Genomic DNA, 17,217 nt, shown 5'->3' with positions numbered 1-17,217 from the left:
GACCACCTGCACTGTTGCAGTTCTTTCGACAGGGGTAGTTTTACCCCTGTATGTGTCAGTACGAGGTACGGAGTACTTAGTACGGAGTACTTAGTACAGAGTACAAGTACATGTGCACTGAGTACTCCGCGTATCAGTCGATCCAACTTAATACCCCTCTTCACTGCTGTCATATGCCTGACACAACACATACTCGACACTTTCCATGATCACTACAATGTACACTAATGCAATTCATACAGTCTAGCATAGATATAGAGATATCGTGTCTGTAATCCATGTTTTCGGTTATGATGATTGACGTCTCCGGCCGTGAGCCACACCTGCCTACCCGCACTAGCCACCGCCACAAATCCCTAACGGATTCCGGTCATTTTTCTTGGTGGAGCACCAGCCGATGCTGATCCGTCGTCGGCTTTTCGAGCGATGGTGTGGACTGTGGATGATGATCTGGATACATCACCGAGGGGCGAGTGGGGCTTCGTACATATTACAGCGCATATGTTGCTCCCACCATCAGAGTACAAGTAATGTGTGCGAGGATTTATGGATTCTTCCTGCCAACAATGCAATGCAATGGTGTTGATCTGGTATTCTATCAGAAGGATTTTATTTTATTTATATTTCAATGTCAATTATTTTGGTGCCATTTCCGCGGTTGTTATTGTTCCAGCCAATTTCTAGAGCCCGTGTTCTCCCCACCCCTATTTACGGAGTACATACGTAGTACGTCTCCTCCGTATTGGCATCCGATCTAACTCCGACTTTTTTTTCTTTTTCCTTATTTTCTTTTTCTCTACCTTTCCCTACAGCTCTAGCAGGAATAATGCAGATATGCAGATATACAGATATGCACTCCGTACTCCATACAGACAGCCCGTAAGGAGCAAGCGGCCCACCGACATACCGCAACCGCCAGTTCCTCCTTCATTCTTCACCCGTTGCCTATCGCCTTATTTACTCGATCGCACTGAAACCTACTAAAAGTAACACCCCCTCCAATAAGCTTTCCTAATAATGCAATGGTCACAGCACTGACCTTATTCTGGTCCTACACATACATATTACTACAGCTGGACCCCGGTTGCATATGGGCTATCTGTATGGCCGGAATCGTGCGGGATTCAAAATCAATCACCGAATAAATCCACCTCTCTCCTCGTCCATCATTCTCGTGCATAATATAGTGTCACGGCACATGATAATCACAACAAAGCAAATTAAAGCAAATAACACATGCAATATCCTGGTTTTTATTGGTGGTTGATTGCTGTTGCTCTTTGTTCTCTATCACTTCTGGCATACTATGATGCATGTATGATTTGGCTACTCTGAAGGTTACTGGAGTTTGGGCTGAGACTATCGCACCGCACCGGCCCTAGTCTTGGTCTTTGCGCGCGTCTACGGTGGATTTGGGTGTGGATCTTTATTTGTTCACAAAGTACGGAGTACGGAGTCATTCCAGTAGAGTATTTATTTAGACTCGCCTTATACGGAGTACAGAGTAGGAACTCATGCAAAATGCTATGTGGCATCATGTGTCAATTCTCGCTCAGTAATCGTACTATATCGATAAGAAAATATGTCATTGCTTCGTGGTTTTAAGAAACTTGGTGGTAACCAGATGCGGCGATATATCTCATCGCCCGATAACACAATATGACTAGGTCTCGTCACTTGATTAGGCACGACATCGCCATGCGACTACACTCCGGAATATATAAATAGATATAGTGAACTGGTGGTGTTACAAACTAGATAAACTTACCTGATGACAGTTCATCATCAACCAAGATCCTTGACTTCTCACCATCCGTCTTCCGGACATTACGCAATACCTTCTTATTCTTACTCTTGAGTAACAGCATACCTACTTGTAGAGTGAGAGCTCATAGGCGGCAGGTACTTCCACCACGTTGGAATATATAGCCCTGACCTCATGAATATCGCCACCATGGCTTCGGAAATCCCGAGAGCAATAAACTACAAGGAACTTCGGCAGAACAGCAAATCCGCCTAGCAGACTCCGTTAAACCGTTGAATGTACCAAGGAACGATGGCAAGACGATCAGTCTGGATAACCCCTTGTCCCCTCTCGGTAACCAGGTTTGCGGGGAGTTGATCATTGATATACCGAATGAAACCAGCCAGAGGGGGCCAGAGGGGGTGGCGGAATTAGCGACTCGTATCGAGGTTGGTATGGGTTGCACTCTCATGTTGATCACAGCGTTCAATTATTGTGGATAATGAATATTGGACCTGGCGAATATGTCGAGATTTATATACAGAGTATAGAGTACTCCTGAGGACCTTGCTAGGGGCTGTGTCACTTAACACGTCTCGGCCGACACACACTTTCAGATTACGGTAAGTAGGCCCGAGTGGTGACGCTTCATATTCACATAAAATTGCAGCTACCTGCATTCTGCACCAAGTTAGCCAGTTGTACGGAGGACTATCCTGTCGGTTGAACTGTATATGTCACATGATCTGACTGTACCATGTACTCCAACTCATGGCACGGAGTAAGAGTCATATACATCTAACTGTTGGGAAGGCCGCGTTCTCTGTCCAATGAATACCCCGATAGCCAATGTAGCGTTGAGATTCAACGATAATCCCGAGATCTAACTTCCGACGCCATGGCGTTAGATGACGAATGCGATGCTCAGACCGACATCACGCTCTTTGTCCAACACTTAACAACACCCTCGGCCAAGGAGCAGGCCAAGAGTGCAGTGTCAAATCCCGCGGCATATACCGCTCATTTTCCAGTATATATAGACCAACATTCCGCCGGCCAAGAGAGGATGATGAATTTGCCCAGCAAGCCCTGTGACAATTTACCTAAGAGATACCACTGTGTAGAGCGGCCTGCACTTGGCGTCTTTGCCGTTTTAAGCGGTTCGGAACCAGTCCTTCTTCTGCCAAGCCTCGCCAACCAACTCCGAACGCGGATCCCGGAGAGTTAGTCAGCGCTATTGAGCCAATAAATAGCCTGTATCTCAGCCTGGAAATCCCCGCAGAGACTTGGCGACTTGGCATCTGTTTCCTCTTCGATTCAGTTCCCCCTCCTATACACATCTTATCAGTAAACTAAAGGGTAAACAAACATGGAAAAGTCCAGGAATGACCCTGCAGCGGCGGAGAAATAACCTGCATCCAGATAGGCCACATCTCCGGCGCCAATCGAACAGTGATGAGCCATCCTGACATCCGCCAAGGCCTCGGCATCTGGGCGATCTTGGCAGGAAGCCCCAGAACCCTCCGCTGTCTCCCTCTGTCTTCGTTTCCCCCCTTCTGCCGCTGTTCCGCTCTTTTTTTTTTTTTCTTTTCTTCTTTTCCTCTCATTTTTCTTGTCATGCGCGCCTGGTATAATAAGTCTCCTCTCCCTCTTTATATTCCTCCCCCTCCGCCGTCGTTGCTCCTCTCCTCCCCCTTTCCCCTTATCACTACGGTCACTACCAAATACTGCCATTTCCTATTCGGGCGATTTTGAATGCCTTCGTCTACAGAGAACGTGATGTCCCTTGCGCTTGAAACCATGCGGTGAGCCCTGTCCTGGTTTGCTCTGTGTGCGCTGTCTGTACCACAAGTGCCGTGTTCTCTTATCTCTCTTGAACTCCCTGTCGCAACTTTTATTCTCTCGATTATCTGGAGCCTCTCTCTCTCCCTTTCTTTGTCATCCCTCTTTTTAGAATATTCCTCCGAGAATATTAAGAAATTTATCTGCCGGCCCTACCCGTTCGTTCCCTTGCATTCGCAATGCGACAGCCGGAGATGGCCCACACGCCGGCCTATCACCACGACAATGGTCAGCTCATGACGACCTTTCTCCAAGATCCTCGGACCCCGGAAATCACCACTACACCAGCTCCTGCTCCTCACTCCCCTCCCGCTCCAGTCGCCGCCGCACATCGATTATCGGGGGTTTCGTCCGTACATGAGGGTCCCTACCATTCATACCGTCATCATTATCCCCATCATTCCTTGTCTGGGTCCATGGGTTCGCAGTTGGAACCACCGGCTCCGGCGTCATCTCATTTGGAGAATGGTTCGGTAGTCACTCGCGAGTCGAATAGTTCCAAGCGGAAAGAGCGTGCTCGGGGGAGTTTATCGGAGCGCTCGTCGTATATGTCCGGGGAGCGTCCATCGCGTACCCCCAAACGACCCGTTTACGACGATGCGCCTGTTTCGGATGACAATCAGGATGCTCTGGTAATGCTAGTGAGTTTTCCATTCCTCTATCTTCTTCTTATGGTTATTAATTGGTTAGTTTCGTCTGTCCATCCCCGTGCCGATCGTCGCGTTCGCTACCTCCTTGTATACCATATTCGGACTCCTTTTTGCGATCCTCGTTTCTCCCCTTCGTCTCTGTCCTCCGACTGCATACCTTAAAGAAACATCGTTCCGGACACAGATTTGCGATCTGTTGACCCCTGCATTACATGTGCACGAACGCTTAGTCGGTCCGAAACCGTCCCCTCGTCGCTCCTCCAGCCAGTGGGTCTACGATGACGACCCTGACACTTCAACTTCGTCGCCGCCGCCTGAGGACCGCAGCCAGGCCTATTCCGTTGGTGGTTTGATCATTGTGCTTTTGCTGTCGCCATTCTTGTCTCTTGCATTGCTTCTGACTGTGTGGATTGCCGCATCTTTTTGGATATTCGCCATGGTGTTGGGCAATCCCGATGGCACAGAACGCAGAGACGACGGTCGGGCCGCGGTCCTCGGAGTCTGTCGATGGTGGCAGAAATGGTTAGGCAAGGCGCGAAGGAAATCTCGTTGATTTATTTGGGTTGATTTGATTTGATTTGCACTGCCCCACTTTGCATTTGTTCTGTTTGCTATTTGCCATGATACCATTTGAGATATGTGGAATGACCTCGTGTTTTTGGGTTTGGGAGTATTATATGGGTTGGGTTGCTGGCGCTGGATTCCTTTTTATTTTTATTTTTTATTTTTTATTTTTTATTTTTTTCATTTTTCTGAGTGGGATTGTATTTTTATGGAGTATTCGTTTGCGCGAATTGATACCCGGTTGGTTTAGGTTGAGAGAACGATTGCATCCCTAATGTTTGATAGCCTTTGTGGGGTATTATTCAATTTAATGTAGCTCTAACTCTATCCCCGACTTTTCTATGCATTATAATACTCATACGATGGAAATGTAAGGGTAGAGTCATCATTCTTCACAAAGCCTTAATATGTCTTGCCGCGCCATTCTATGCACCAAAGTGACATGCTACATCTACCAGTTTCGAACTGAACGGCCACAAGACTCCATCTCATACCCAGCAACAAAGCGACAGTCCTTCGCATTGGCATAGTACCCTCTTATGATATGCCATAAACCTTGATTTCAGGTGCCATCTCTCCGAGTAGGTCGCGTCCTGGTTCCACCTCGTCAAGGTATCGGTCGAATTCTTCTCCTATGCTAGACGTTGGCGCTCGCCAGGTGAGGATTGAGGAGTTCTGCGCTGGGTAACTCGGTTCCGTTTGCAGATTCCGGCTCAGCGATTTTGTCCTCTGGTAGGAAGATATCGCAAATTTTGGGAAAGTCTTGAGCCTATACCGAGATATGTCGTCGTATTAGGGGTTTCTTTGTAGGGTCGGGACTATCTTGTATGATGATTGGGTAGCGAACACCAATGTCCTTAAGCGCCATTTTGATGCGCATAATTCATCGTCATTGAACGACGCCATGGTCATGGCATTGCGCAGTGTATTAATTGTCTATCGGCGTTATCAACCGAGGGAAATAACGGAATCGCTCATTTTCGGGCTTTCTGACCCAACTAGCATCGACCATGAACGAACCATTAGCCATAGGTGAAGGCTATCAGCTGAGTTGAAACAGCGTGTTGCGTACATATCTGGGCCTGGCTGACTTTCCCATAGGCCACTTTAGGCGTGGAAAAGTATGGGATAATGTGTGCACAGATGATTCAAAAGGTGGACATATCATCTTGGTCCTCGGGTGACGATTTAATGGCTTTGTGGATATCATATCCTCCCGTGTTTATGCATTTTCGCTATCTCGCGACAGGTAGTTCTTGGTTTCTTGGTTGGATTATGCTCGGATGAGAATTTCAACGACGACCATGCGAGGTGTCACATCCTGCTGTATTTCACGGTGATTAACCCTGGCATGGCAACTGGCAACTTTCTGAGCAAAGACGAACAGGGGTAGGATATAAATCTCATACGGTCGTCATCACGAATGATCTCGTGTATTAAATTCGTTTGTCCTTTCTGTGCTGAGGCAACCCGTTGCGCCTGGTCCTCTCTCTTGCCTTTGCTCTTACCCTCTCCCTTACCTTTATACTTACATCTTGGAGGAACCGCAAAGCCCCATCATTCCCCCGAGTGGGATTTTAGCCATACTATCTCTGTTCTCTTGGTTGACTGGCGAATAGGCTTTTGATCTCGCGATAGCTTGAACCGATATTCCACCAGGCGCCACGGTCGTCGCTGCTTGTGCGAGCACTCACTGTTTGAACTGGGAGTCTGTTTTTGCTGTTTCCGGGGATTTCAATAGTCGAGCCCGTGTCCAGCCTCTTTTTCATGTCGTGCAATCTGCTTCGTGAGATTGTCTCTCGCGGCTTCTAAATCGTACCTGCTATGCATATTAGTGAACAGGATGAAGTCAGAGACCATGTGGTTGTAATAATAGCATGCTTGATTGAAATTGTCAGGTAAATTAACATGACACTTCCGCATCTCACAAGGCAAGTAAGAAGCGTATTGCTTCTTGGCCCTAATCTGTATTGGCGAGCCAGGCCATATCTGTATCATCCATTTCTTCTGCATCATGGGCAATATTGGCATTTGTATGGAGTGTTCTGCGTGCTTTAACAGCCTGTCCCATTAATCTGGCACTGGGAGGACCGAAAAGGTTCTCAGACGGGCGAAAAGGTGTATTCTCTGGGAGAATTGGGTTTTTCGAGACTCTTCTTTCAAAGGATTGCCGCCTTGCTTGTACTGGTGTTCCCACCAGTGTTTACCTCCGTTTATGGATCTGATGTCAATGAATGCACTCAATAATGCCTGATACATATCTCACTTTCTCACTATAGTGTTATAGAAAGGAGAGCCATGCCTCCACAAAACCTGTGCACACAGTGTGAGAGGACTTTGAAGGCCTTTGGGAACCCACAGCCTCCGCAACGAAGTGGATGCTTTTAGCGGCACCACGCATTGCTGGAGACTGAAAGTCAACGGAATTGTCCCTGTTCAAACAGCAGCGGAGCCGACCGCAACCTCTTTCTCCCTCCTTGCTTTAGTGGAGCAAGCTTGGGAAAGATGTAGCAAGCTTCGATAGTGGAAAGCCCTGCAGTTCCCGCCGCGATCCATGTCATTTTCTAATGGTGGAAGCTTCTGGATTCTGTCGCTTTCCATGTGAGAGAATTTACATCCTTTGCTCTTTTGATTGCAGACTTCGTTCAACCAATAAACCCAGGTTCCATCTATGGCGTTAAGGGACCTCCCCCTCTCTTCTGGGTCGTGTATAAAGTGACACTTTCGTCGGAATCCAGTCTCGGAAAGGCGATGCTCGAGTATCTTCGGGTCTTTCTGTCGCACCTCGTCTATGAATGACCTGCTCAGTCTTTTGTTTCGCTCGGCCTGACTCCTAGGGACCGGTGGCAGTTCAAGCTCATCCGGGCACATGATAAATTCAGACGTCGCGGATAGATATACCATTCTTGTCAGTTTCCACTGCATTTTGGGCAGTCTCTAGATTGAAAGAGGCAGATTGTTGGGGCCTTATTCGTCTGTATATCTGCTTCGTTTTGACGAAATCTCTCTTGGCATTAGCCCTGCATCGCTAGATGCCAACTCCTTGTCTGGTGGCAGCGGACCGGGTGTTGGTGGTAGCCCATTAATTGCGATTTCAAATATTTCTTTCTTCTGAAATACATCACACCTGCCATCGCACCGATACTCGCGGCGTTCGGGTGGCTGAACGTATACAGTAGTTCATGCATTTTGATCAGGAGATTTTTGTTCTTGACCAACCTGAGTCGCCATTTCCAAATGTATTGAAAATGCTTGCATTATGCTTATCCAAGCCTATCTCAAGTGGGATATGTCCCGAATGAATTCTTTGTGTCCACTCAGAATGGAGGAACCTATCACCAAAGCCCACCACTTATGCTCTTTTCATTGAGTAGATCGTTGGATAGGTATGGCATACATGATACATGCATCTGTGCCTTTTGCCCCCCCCTCTTCTGCCATAGGTCCTTGTTCCGCATGAAGGAGGCTATCAACCTAAGCAGTGTTGATACCATCGAAAGTTTGTACCTAACTTTCTATCCGTTCCCAACTGGGTCGTTTTGTTCAAGATGGTATCTGAGGGACCCCGGGTGATTTCGCTGGATCTGATAAGTTTCGTCAATGGTGACCTGCGAGGCAGCACACTGAGTATGATTCGGTGATTCGTGGCGTTTCCTCAAGCCAGCAAATCAGTGATGAATGAGGTTTCTCCCTTTTCGTGGACGTTGACGGCGCAACGCATTTGTGTCACGGTTTATATTCCGACTATATCAAACAGCCTATCATGAAAATCGTTTGTTGTTGACTGACGGCTGAATCTAGAGCTGTAGCAGCGCAGAAGCATTTGATTATAGGGTTAATGCCTATGCTTAATAAACCAGGCGCTCAAAGGCTTGTGAGGTCAAAGACCTTCACCATTCCCAGAAGGCGGGCACTTCTGTGGATGCAATTGCATACATTCATTCCCCAGTTCAATGTGTGTGTGTGTGTCGAAAAGGCGTAGCCTATGTAAGCCCCAGTGGTTTTGTCGATGGGTTGGTTTATATAACGTTCGTAGAAGACAGAAGGACACTTGCAGTGGGCGATACTTTTCCACTATCTAGGGCTTTAGTAAAGCCCACTGTTACCACAGGTAGGTCGAATTTGCGCATCATGTAAGTGTTTCTTTCAGTGAATAGCTGCGGAAGGAGCTGGTATTTCAGCTAGGCTTCTGGGACTTCCATAGCATGATGGTGAATCGAAAAGCAGCGCTACCACTCCTGTCGGTCTTATGGACCGGAAAAACAACCAGTCCAGCGTGGCAAGGGACATGTCCCATGGGGCGAAACGCATGGTGGAGCATCTTGATCGATTGAAAGATAGATCATTTTGTGGACGATAGCACCAGAGATACAGAAAGATGGTCTGCGCTGACTAGCAGCAGATAGATGGTAGAAAGATAGAAAAGAAGAGACAAAAGAAAGATGCCTTTTAAACGAACAGTTGTGGTCACATGACATTCATTCAATGAAGCGCTTTTTTATACCCTAACCTGAAGAACAAGAACGTCTATATAACTAGCTGACATAGAGAAAAGGGTATACATATGAAATATGAGAATACCACAACAAAACAAAAGAAAAGACAACAACTGAAACCAATATATTCAAGTAATCAGTCATCAACCATCATAATCTAACAAAAAAGACAAGCCATCATCATCAAGCTTTTAACTTAACGCCTCCTCCGCTGCGGCTGCTGCCTATTCCCTCCATGATTCCCCTTCTTCTTCTGCACCCGCGCAGCACTGGGACCATGAGCCTTGGCTGCTCCCAGTCCCTTTCTCCCAGAATTAGCATTAGCCTTGGCAGCCGCAGCCTGCAAATCCTCCTTGGACACTCCACCATCCTCATCGATATCCATCCCATCACCGCCCTTGTTCTTCTGCGAGAACTTGACCTTACCCTTCTGTCCGCGGCGCGCGGCGTCGGGGCCGCTAACTGCCGCGAGATAGGCATTCACACCACCACCACCAGAGGGATCGTTTCCGGCGATATCGGCATCTTCATCCTCGTCATCGCCGAAGATGAGACGGCCATCAGGACCGACCTTGGCGTTGCGCTGCTTCTTTCTCGAACCAGGGCCGGTGTTGAGGAAGCGCACGCTGGGCTTTGTGGTGGAGATGTTGGCGAGGGCGTTCGGGGCGAGGAGGTCGAGCGGGTTATCCTCTGGCGAGAGTTCGCGGATGTATTGTTCGCTTTGCTTGCCTGCGGCTGCCTTTTTGTTGGGTTTTTTGCCGCCCTTGTGGAGGGAGCCTTGCTCGTCGACTTCGATTTCGCTGGCGTCCGCGTCGGAGTCCAGGTCGGAGTCTGAGAAGTCGGAGTCGTAGACTGCTTTGTCGAAGGCGTTGTTGTAGGATTTTTCTTGCTCGGCGGGGGCAGTCTTGGTGTTGGTGTTGGCGTTGGCGTTGGCGGTGGTGTCGTCTTCGTCTTCGTCTTCGTCGTCGCCGGCGGCCTTCTTCTTCTTCTTGCTTCGCTCGCGCTGTTTGCGGATGTTCACGACGAGCTTGCGGTCTGCTTCGCCGACGAGACTCTCGATGAGGGGTGCGCCGAAGCGACGCATCAATCGGTCGAGGATACCCTTGACCTTACTGCGGAGACGGCCCTTGTGCTCCTTGTTCCAGGCCATGAGGTTCGGGACGAGCGAAGCCAGTCGCGAGCGGAGGAGGTCCTCCGGCAACACGACAACAGCGACCTTAACGAATCCCAGAACCGACCGGACGATTTCGCGGTTGTTGCTGGTCAGGAACAGCTCGATGGTCTGCACGAGGTCCGAGCGCACGTTTGGCTGCAGTTCTGTGTGAAACTCGAAGAACAGTCGCGACATCGCTGTCACTGACGCGGCGACCATGTGCGGAGAGCTACCCGCCAGACCGGCGGACACCATGGTGAAGAACTCTTCGACCGTGGCGAGAGCATCGGGTGCGTTGTCGGGCATGTGGGGGACCAGCGAGTTGCGGATCTTGGTGCCTGGTGGGTTCTGTTCGGTGTCGATGGTGCGCTTGGCCAGGTGAATGAGAAGCTCGAAGGAAGCGGTGCGTGCCTTCTCGTTGCTTTCCTTGCAGCCCAGAACGACCTCAGACAGGACACTGGGGATGAAGTGCAGGTCCGAGCTGGGGAGGTGTGCGACCAACTCATGGATGGCCAGCATACGATCGCGACGGGCCGACGAGGGCGTCTTGTCTGCCGTGGTCAAGATGAGAGACTGCAATTCACCGCTGCGTTCGCGGAGAGCAGCTGCGCCGGTTTCCGTCGAGGCAAGACGGGGAATCAGCTTGTAGGCCTTCTTGATGAGTTGCTGGTCGCCGGTCTGGCCGTTCAGGATGGCCGCGGCCATGGCGAACAGGCTGGTGAAGCTGGACCGGGGGAGGTAGACTGACATCGCGATCACCAGGTCGATCAGGGTGTGCGATGTAGGCGGCATCTTGTCACCACCGCTCGATTGCTGCTTGCCCTGCTTCTGGGCTTCTTCCTGCTCCGAGGCCACGGAAGAATCCAGCATCGAGGCGACACGGGTGAATGTATCGTTGAGCTCCTTCTCAGGAGTAATGCTCAAGTAAGCATTGATACACTGCAGGATGAAACCTCTGTAGTGAGGCAGGGTCTGGCTGTAGACGTTGAACAGTACAGCCAACAGATTACTAGCAAACCCACTAAGATGCTTGATATTCTTAGCCGCGGCAGCCTTGGTGATTCTCCTCTGCAGAATCAAATCATCCTCCTCCTTCTCCAACTCCAGAACGGCCTGGTTCGACTCCACCAATGTCTGCAAACCGCGGCAGAGATCAGCCCGCAGCTCAGTCTGCTTGTACAACACATTAGAGAGCAGCTCCGCAAAGCCCTGGTCAAACGATTCAACCAAGTCCAGCGGCAGCTCACAGTATCCCGGGAGGGTGGCCCAGGTCTGCTGCACGAGGGTTTCGAAGATCTTGGCCTCGACCGTCTTCTCAGCGGCGCCGTAGGACATAAGTCTCTGGTACAAAGATTGACTGAGAGGGACCATCTCGGTGCGGAAATGTGCGAGGTTGGTGTTCGTAACGTGATCTCTGATCACAGGCAGGAACCAAACGCGGCCGGATTGGCCGGCCTTCTGCTCAACGATGTTCAAGGGGAGAATTTCGAGAACTGCGGCGGGGCCCATGGCTTCGATGGCGCTGCCCAGGACCTCGTCGGCTTCCTTCTTACCCTGGAAAGCGTCGTTGCCGCGCAATTCGCCGACTGTCTTGACGATGTCGGTTAGGTAGGGGCTCGAGCGCCACTTGAAGCTGTCGAACATGGCGGAGCAAACATTGAAGACTTCCGCCCAGGCAGCCTGGTACTTGATCGAGAGCAGGTCGGTGGTGGCCTTGGCCAGCTTCTCCAGCGTCTTCTCGTCGTACACGGAGGGCTCGATGATCACGCTGGCAGGCACACAGTTGGCTAGGAAGGAAATCAGACATTCCGAAGCCGAAATGCGAATGTTGCTCGAAGGCGACGCCAAGAAACTCGAGATCAGACCGAACAACTCCGGCAGCTTCGCAAATGTATCCTCGGGGCTAACCTGCGCCGCAACGTCGTATCCACGCGAAATCACCGCGATCCAAGGCGGCAACAGCTGCGAGTCGTTCTGCGCAGGCTTCAATTCCGAAATCGCATCCAGCAGACGCGGCAACTTCGACGACGAAAAGTCATCCGCCATACTCGAAAAGATAACCTCAAAGACCTCAAACGCACCCATCGTAATGAACTCATTGCTCGACCGCGACGCGTGCATTAACAGCTCGCACAGCGGCTCAATCTTCTTACTCGGCCAGCCGTTCGCCGCCGCCGCAACCGTTTTCACTAGCTGCAACGAATGAATCACAAGCGGGTCTTGGTTGTCGCGCTGGTTGCCCTTCTTCTGCTTCGACACCGCAGCAATGCCATCGCCCAACGTCCGCAGTGCAGACTCCGCGCACATATCCGCAGCCGGGTGGTCGAGCGATGGACTTGGGGGAGGATTCTGCAAAACTTTAACAAGAGCATCCTGGGCCCTCTTCCGCACCTTGGGACGGTGGTCCACGGCCAGACTCAGCAAGCCGGCCGTCGCCCGGCGCGGTCCAACCTGGGTATGAGGGAGATTCCACGAAGCAGCATCCTGGCCGATCAAAAGCGATTCCAAGCAGCCAATCGAGGGTCTGAGGAGCGGGGCTTCGACTTCGGGGAGGGAGAGCGCGGGTGCGAGACTGGTGAGGATCTGGGAGAATTTGGAACGGAGGATTGGCTCGGGGGCAAAGGGGCTTGTGATGTCGAGGAGATAGACCACGGACGTTGCCAGATCCTTATTGACAATGCCTTGTTCAGCGGATAGTGATTGGGAGAGGAGAGCGAGAAGCGCCGCGAAATATGCCGTTGGTGAGAAATCTGCTTTTTGGTCGCGCAGTGTGTCTTCCACTGCAGAAAGCACCACAGCAGTCTATATTAACCATCAATTAGCCTCGTATTCTCTCTTCCTTCATTAGATTCTCTTGAACAGAAGAATGACTTACGTGATGTTGATTCTGCAACTTGGGCGACTTGATCTTCTCAAGCTTCTCCGCCAGGGTCGCCATGATGGTACAATCGCCCAGCCGGCAGGGGAGAAGTCGACTATAAAAGAGAAGAAATGCGCAAGCTGTTTGCCTTCAAAAAGAGGAAGACAGGGACAGAATAAGTATTGTTGAAGATTAAGATTGAAGAATCGGTGGATGCGGAGACTTTTTTTTTTTTTTTTTAGGTGGTGCCGCATTTCTTGGCATTGCTATCGATAGCAGCACTACGAATAGAACTATTACATACAAACACAGTGAGAACAGTAGAAGAGAATCAATTGGTATATTCATGAATGTTCAAGCAGTCATATCTGATGCCAGGCATGTGTTCATTCCTCATATCATGAACATTCGTCAAGACATCAGAATGGACATAACAATCGTCAAAAGGCCTCTGGCCTCATTTGATTCCTCCCAAGACATGGACTAAAGCCATGTATCAGTGTACCATTTTCTCGTGACGTTTACCAAGTGTGTTGTCGTAATGGTTCGCAGCAGGCGACGCTTCCGTGGTTTTTCTTCCCCTCTGTTGTAACCCATGGCCCGAGTCAATAACTCCAGAGCAACCCAAGCAATGCTGAAGAAGACATGTCGAAATGTAAAGAAATGACAAACTAAAACAAAAGAGTCTCTCCACTATGCTCAGCCTCAAATCCCAGTTTTTGTAGATTGCCATGTCGTTTCTTGTCGCCGGTCTGCCGTTCTGAGTCCTCTTTTTTCTTCAATGCATAGACTTCTTCGAATGGCGCTCTTTGAACACTCGGGGGGACATCGTCTTCCCTGTCTAGGTCCTATTCACGAGATGAATGGTTAATATCAGTGAACATCTCATAGGTGAAACGGCGACATACAATTTCCCCAAGCAGCAAGACATTCTCTCCCCGAATAATGAAGATCCCCCGAGGAATATCGGCGTAAAGGCTTCCGGCGTAAAGTCGTTCGACAGTATCTTGAAGGACGAGGTTTGCTGCACACACCAGTCAACCATCCACTCATCCACCGCAAGCATTCACATCTCGTCCAGAACATACCAAACTGATCCCAACTCCTCAATACACCAAACAATTTCCTTCCATCACGCAGGACCAAAACCAACTTCTCTAAAGCAAACAACACCCGTCAGCTTTCTCTTCTCTCCTCCCTTTCTTTCATTCCCTTTCCCGCCTCCCATCCACATCCAGGTCCCGCACTTACTATCCGTCAAATCCAGCAACTGAGCAGCAGTCGTAAACATCTGCGGCGGTAATTGAGGCGGCCCTTGTGTGACCATCGAGGCTGGTCCGAGGTTCTGTTGTTGCTGTTGGGGTTGTTGTTGTTGTTGCGACTGTTGCGCACCAGCAGGTGGGGGGTCGTGGATCGAGAGGCGCTCCATTGTGGTTGTTGTTATGCGCGGCACGTATTTATAGATTCTTTTATTCGATATCGGGGCGATGCGAAGAGGAAATTCAAGTCAAGGAATGTAGATGTAGACGTAGGGATTGTGGGACAGCGGCTTGGTGGGGTGCGGTGCGGTGCGGTGCGATGGTTTTCAAACCAGGCGGAGAATCGTATTCAGAGACGTGGTTGAGAAGGTGTGGATAGAGATATTATCATTCTCCGATAGCATGGAATAGCCTGTTTGCAGAACGATTGGGGCGATCGCAATAGCGTTGCAGTTGAGGAAAGTCGATTTGATGTTGGATAGGCTGGGTATGTTTGTTCTGTTTGTTCAACGCCGATTTTATACAAGGCTGAGAAGAGGCAGAATAAGTCGAGAAATGTATCATGTGGATAATAAAATCGGTTATTATGTTCTTTTAGCTACTGTAGGCTACATCCTAATTTTAATACATGAACTCCCGTCTCATCTCACCATAGTTCACAACTTCACATCGATCTACTTGTACTCCGACATACCATAATCACAACCGGGGAAGATAACTTAAGCAACACCCCATCCCCTCCTCCTCTCCTCCGTCATCCTCCTCTCCCTCCTTCTACTATAAGACGCACAAAACGGTTCCTCCGCGCTTCCCATCCTCGCCCTCGCAGGTTCTATCCCCCGCTGATACCCCGGACTCCCCGCCCCCGGCACCACCTGCACCAACTTAAACTGCTCCTCGCTGATAATGCGCAGCCGAAACAGGTAGCGCAGGAGCTCAAAATCCGGGCGGGTGTTGGCTAGAGTGTGGCCGTGCTGGTAGTGGGCTGTGTCGATGTGGTCGAGGAGGGCGTCCCAGGCGCGGATGTGGGGAGTGTCTGTGAAGATGTTATTGGGGGTGTTTGTGGTGGGAGAGGTAAATGAGGTGATTGTGGGACAGATAGGGCAGCGCGCTGTTGGAGGCGGCTGGTGCGTGCGGAAGTGGCTCAGCACATGAGTTTTCCAGTGGTCGATGTCGGTGAATGTCTCGTGGCAGTTTAGGACGTGGAAGAGACAGGCGTAGTTGTAATTGTAGTTGTTGGTTGCGTTATCGTAGTCATCGTAATCGTAATAAGCGCGTGGCGAATAGAAGATCGGACGGGTATTTGAGATCCTAGGCGCCGGGGTTTGGATAAAGGACTGGCTCTCACTTGGAGATTGGGTCTGAGGCACGACGAGGACCCCATTGCCGTCGTCTTCGAGGATATCGTGTCTGGCGAGATCGGAGGCGAGTCCTGTATCCACGGACGAGGTAGATAGAGTGGTGGAGGATGGGTAGTAGTCGGTGACGCTGGATAGCGACGGAGCGGGAGGTGGGATCATCATCTTGTAAAAACCAATGATGGGTGAAGCACTGATAGCTTTTTCTATTCCTGAAGGCAGTTGTTAGCATTTCATCGCATTTCATCTCATCTTCAAAACCGCCGTGTTCCTTACCAGCTCATAACCAAGCAAACACAAGAAGAGGGGCAATCATTCCAGCGCCCATATCGTCCAACTAACCAGACATGGGGGTCTTTTTTTCTTTTTTTTTTTTTCCCCCTTGATTCCGTGATTGCTACTTAAGATGACCAACAGACAGGCAAGCAGAAGTCCAGCCGCTGCACGACAAAAGATCAGTGAAATTTTTCTTTTTAGCGTTAGTTTGCGGTGGTGCTGGTCGAGAGGATTTATTGGACCACGTCCAAGCGGGGTTTTCTTTCTTAAGACGTAGAGTCGCATACCTACAGATACCTACAGAATAATACAGCAGAAGTACGTACAGACTGCGTCTGCTGTTATCCTACAAAATATGCACTCCATACTCTACCCGGTATTGTTGATATCACCCGCAGTTACACCGAGTGAGCCCTGCTGAGGCCCTGGCGTTGGCCGGGGTAGCGATAACAGGGGATCCTGGTCTGCCAGGCAAAATGATAACGAATGCGCAATGCCGAATAGTCCGTTGGTAGTACATGCTTCGTATCTTGTTGTGAAAGTTTTGTATTGATCAAATAAAAACTGTCTATGTCAAACATGACCCGGTGCAACTGCAGGGGTATTACTTGTTCATTTCCGTTACAACATCCAGTCAAACCAAAGAGAGAAGTGAAACAGAGTCAAAAAGGCAGGTGGTGATATTATCGAGGCCGTAGCCTCAGGAGAGGAGAAACCACGAGATAAGCACAAAACTGCAGTGTGTATCAAAATATTTGTGAAAATTTATAGCGAAAGGAAATTGTAGAGAAGAGAAGAAAGGTTATAAAGAACAAGAAGGGTAAATAAAAGCACACAAAATCCCATCCATCTATTTAGTAATGACGCCGAAACGAAGAATTAAGGAAACGAAGAAAGCCAATAAACCACCGACACCATGGATGCCCGTTAAACCACTGTAAATGCAAAAAAAGAGAAGTCTAATCGTTTCGTGACACACATGAGAAGTAATATTTTTTTTTTTTTTTTTTTTGTT

At 49.5% G+C, this 17,217-nt stretch overlaps 5 protein-coding genes across 5 annotated transcripts; 1 reads left to right on the top strand and 4 right to left on the bottom strand.

The window, feature by feature from the left end:
- Positions 1 to 3,030: 3,030 nt before the first annotated feature.
- Positions 3,031 to 3,711, bottom strand: ASPGLDRAFT_524828 (uncharacterized protein). The gene has a single exon (XM_022547765.1). It carries the CDS (start codon positions 3,476 to 3,478, stop codon positions 3,089 to 3,091), a length of 390 nt encoding a protein of 129 aa, XP_022399016.1. The 5' UTR covers positions 3,479 to 3,711; the 3' UTR covers positions 3,031 to 3,088.
- Positions 3,712 to 4,002: 291 nt separating this feature from the next.
- Positions 4,003 to 4,789, top strand: ASPGLDRAFT_129970 (uncharacterized protein; the record flags this gene model as incomplete). Its single annotated transcript, XM_022540931.1, has 2 exons — positions 4,003 to 4,227; positions 4,277 to 4,789. The coding sequence occupies 2 exons, from the start codon at positions 4,003 to 4,005 to the stop codon at positions 4,787 to 4,789; spliced, it is 738 nt and encodes a 245-aa protein (XP_022399015.1).
- A 4,703-nt stretch (positions 4,790 to 9,492) lies between these two features.
- ASPGLDRAFT_27176 (mRNA-binding protein RRP12) lies at positions 9,493 to 13,387 on the bottom strand (the record flags this gene model as incomplete). The annotated part of the gene is made up of 2 exons (XM_022543639.1): positions 9,493 to 13,251; positions 13,325 to 13,387. The coding sequence occupies 2 exons, from the start codon at positions 13,385 to 13,387 to the stop codon at positions 9,493 to 9,495; spliced, it is 3,822 nt and encodes a 1,273-aa protein (XP_022399014.1).
- A 146-nt stretch (positions 13,388 to 13,533) lies between these two features.
- ASPGLDRAFT_49091 (U6 snRNA-associated Sm-like protein LSm1) lies at positions 13,534 to 15,009 on the bottom strand. The gene is made up of 4 exons (XM_022547028.1): positions 14,561 to 15,009; positions 14,398 to 14,466; positions 14,218 to 14,333; positions 13,534 to 14,157 (listed from the first exon to the last, which is right to left on the bottom strand). The coding sequence occupies exons 1-4, from the start codon at positions 14,736 to 14,738 to the stop codon at positions 13,981 to 13,983; spliced, it is 540 nt and encodes a 179-aa protein (XP_022399013.1). The 5' UTR covers positions 14,739 to 15,009; the 3' UTR covers positions 13,534 to 13,980.
- A 182-nt stretch (positions 15,010 to 15,191) lies between these two features.
- On the bottom strand, positions 15,192 to 16,303 carry ASPGLDRAFT_174732 (uncharacterized protein). Its single transcript, XM_022542830.1, has 2 exons — positions 16,203 to 16,303; positions 15,192 to 16,138 (listed from the first exon to the last, which is right to left on the bottom strand). Exon 2 carries the CDS (start codon positions 16,089 to 16,091, stop codon positions 15,288 to 15,290), a length of 804 nt encoding a protein of 267 aa, XP_022399012.1. The 5' UTR covers positions 16,092 to 16,138; positions 16,203 to 16,303; the 3' UTR covers positions 15,192 to 15,287.
- Between the last annotated feature and the right edge of the window lie 914 nt (positions 16,304 to 17,217).

Source organism: Aspergillus glaucus, assembly GCF_001890805.1.
Source record: "Aspergillus glaucus CBS 516.65 unplaced genomic scaffold ASPGLscaffold_15, whole genome shotgun sequence".
Lineage (NCBI taxonomy): Eukaryota > Fungi > Ascomycota > Eurotiomycetes > Eurotiales > Aspergillaceae > Aspergillus > Aspergillus glaucus.
The sequence above is the reverse complement of the archived record's forward strand: the minus strand, read 5'-3'. Positions and strand labels throughout refer to the sequence as shown.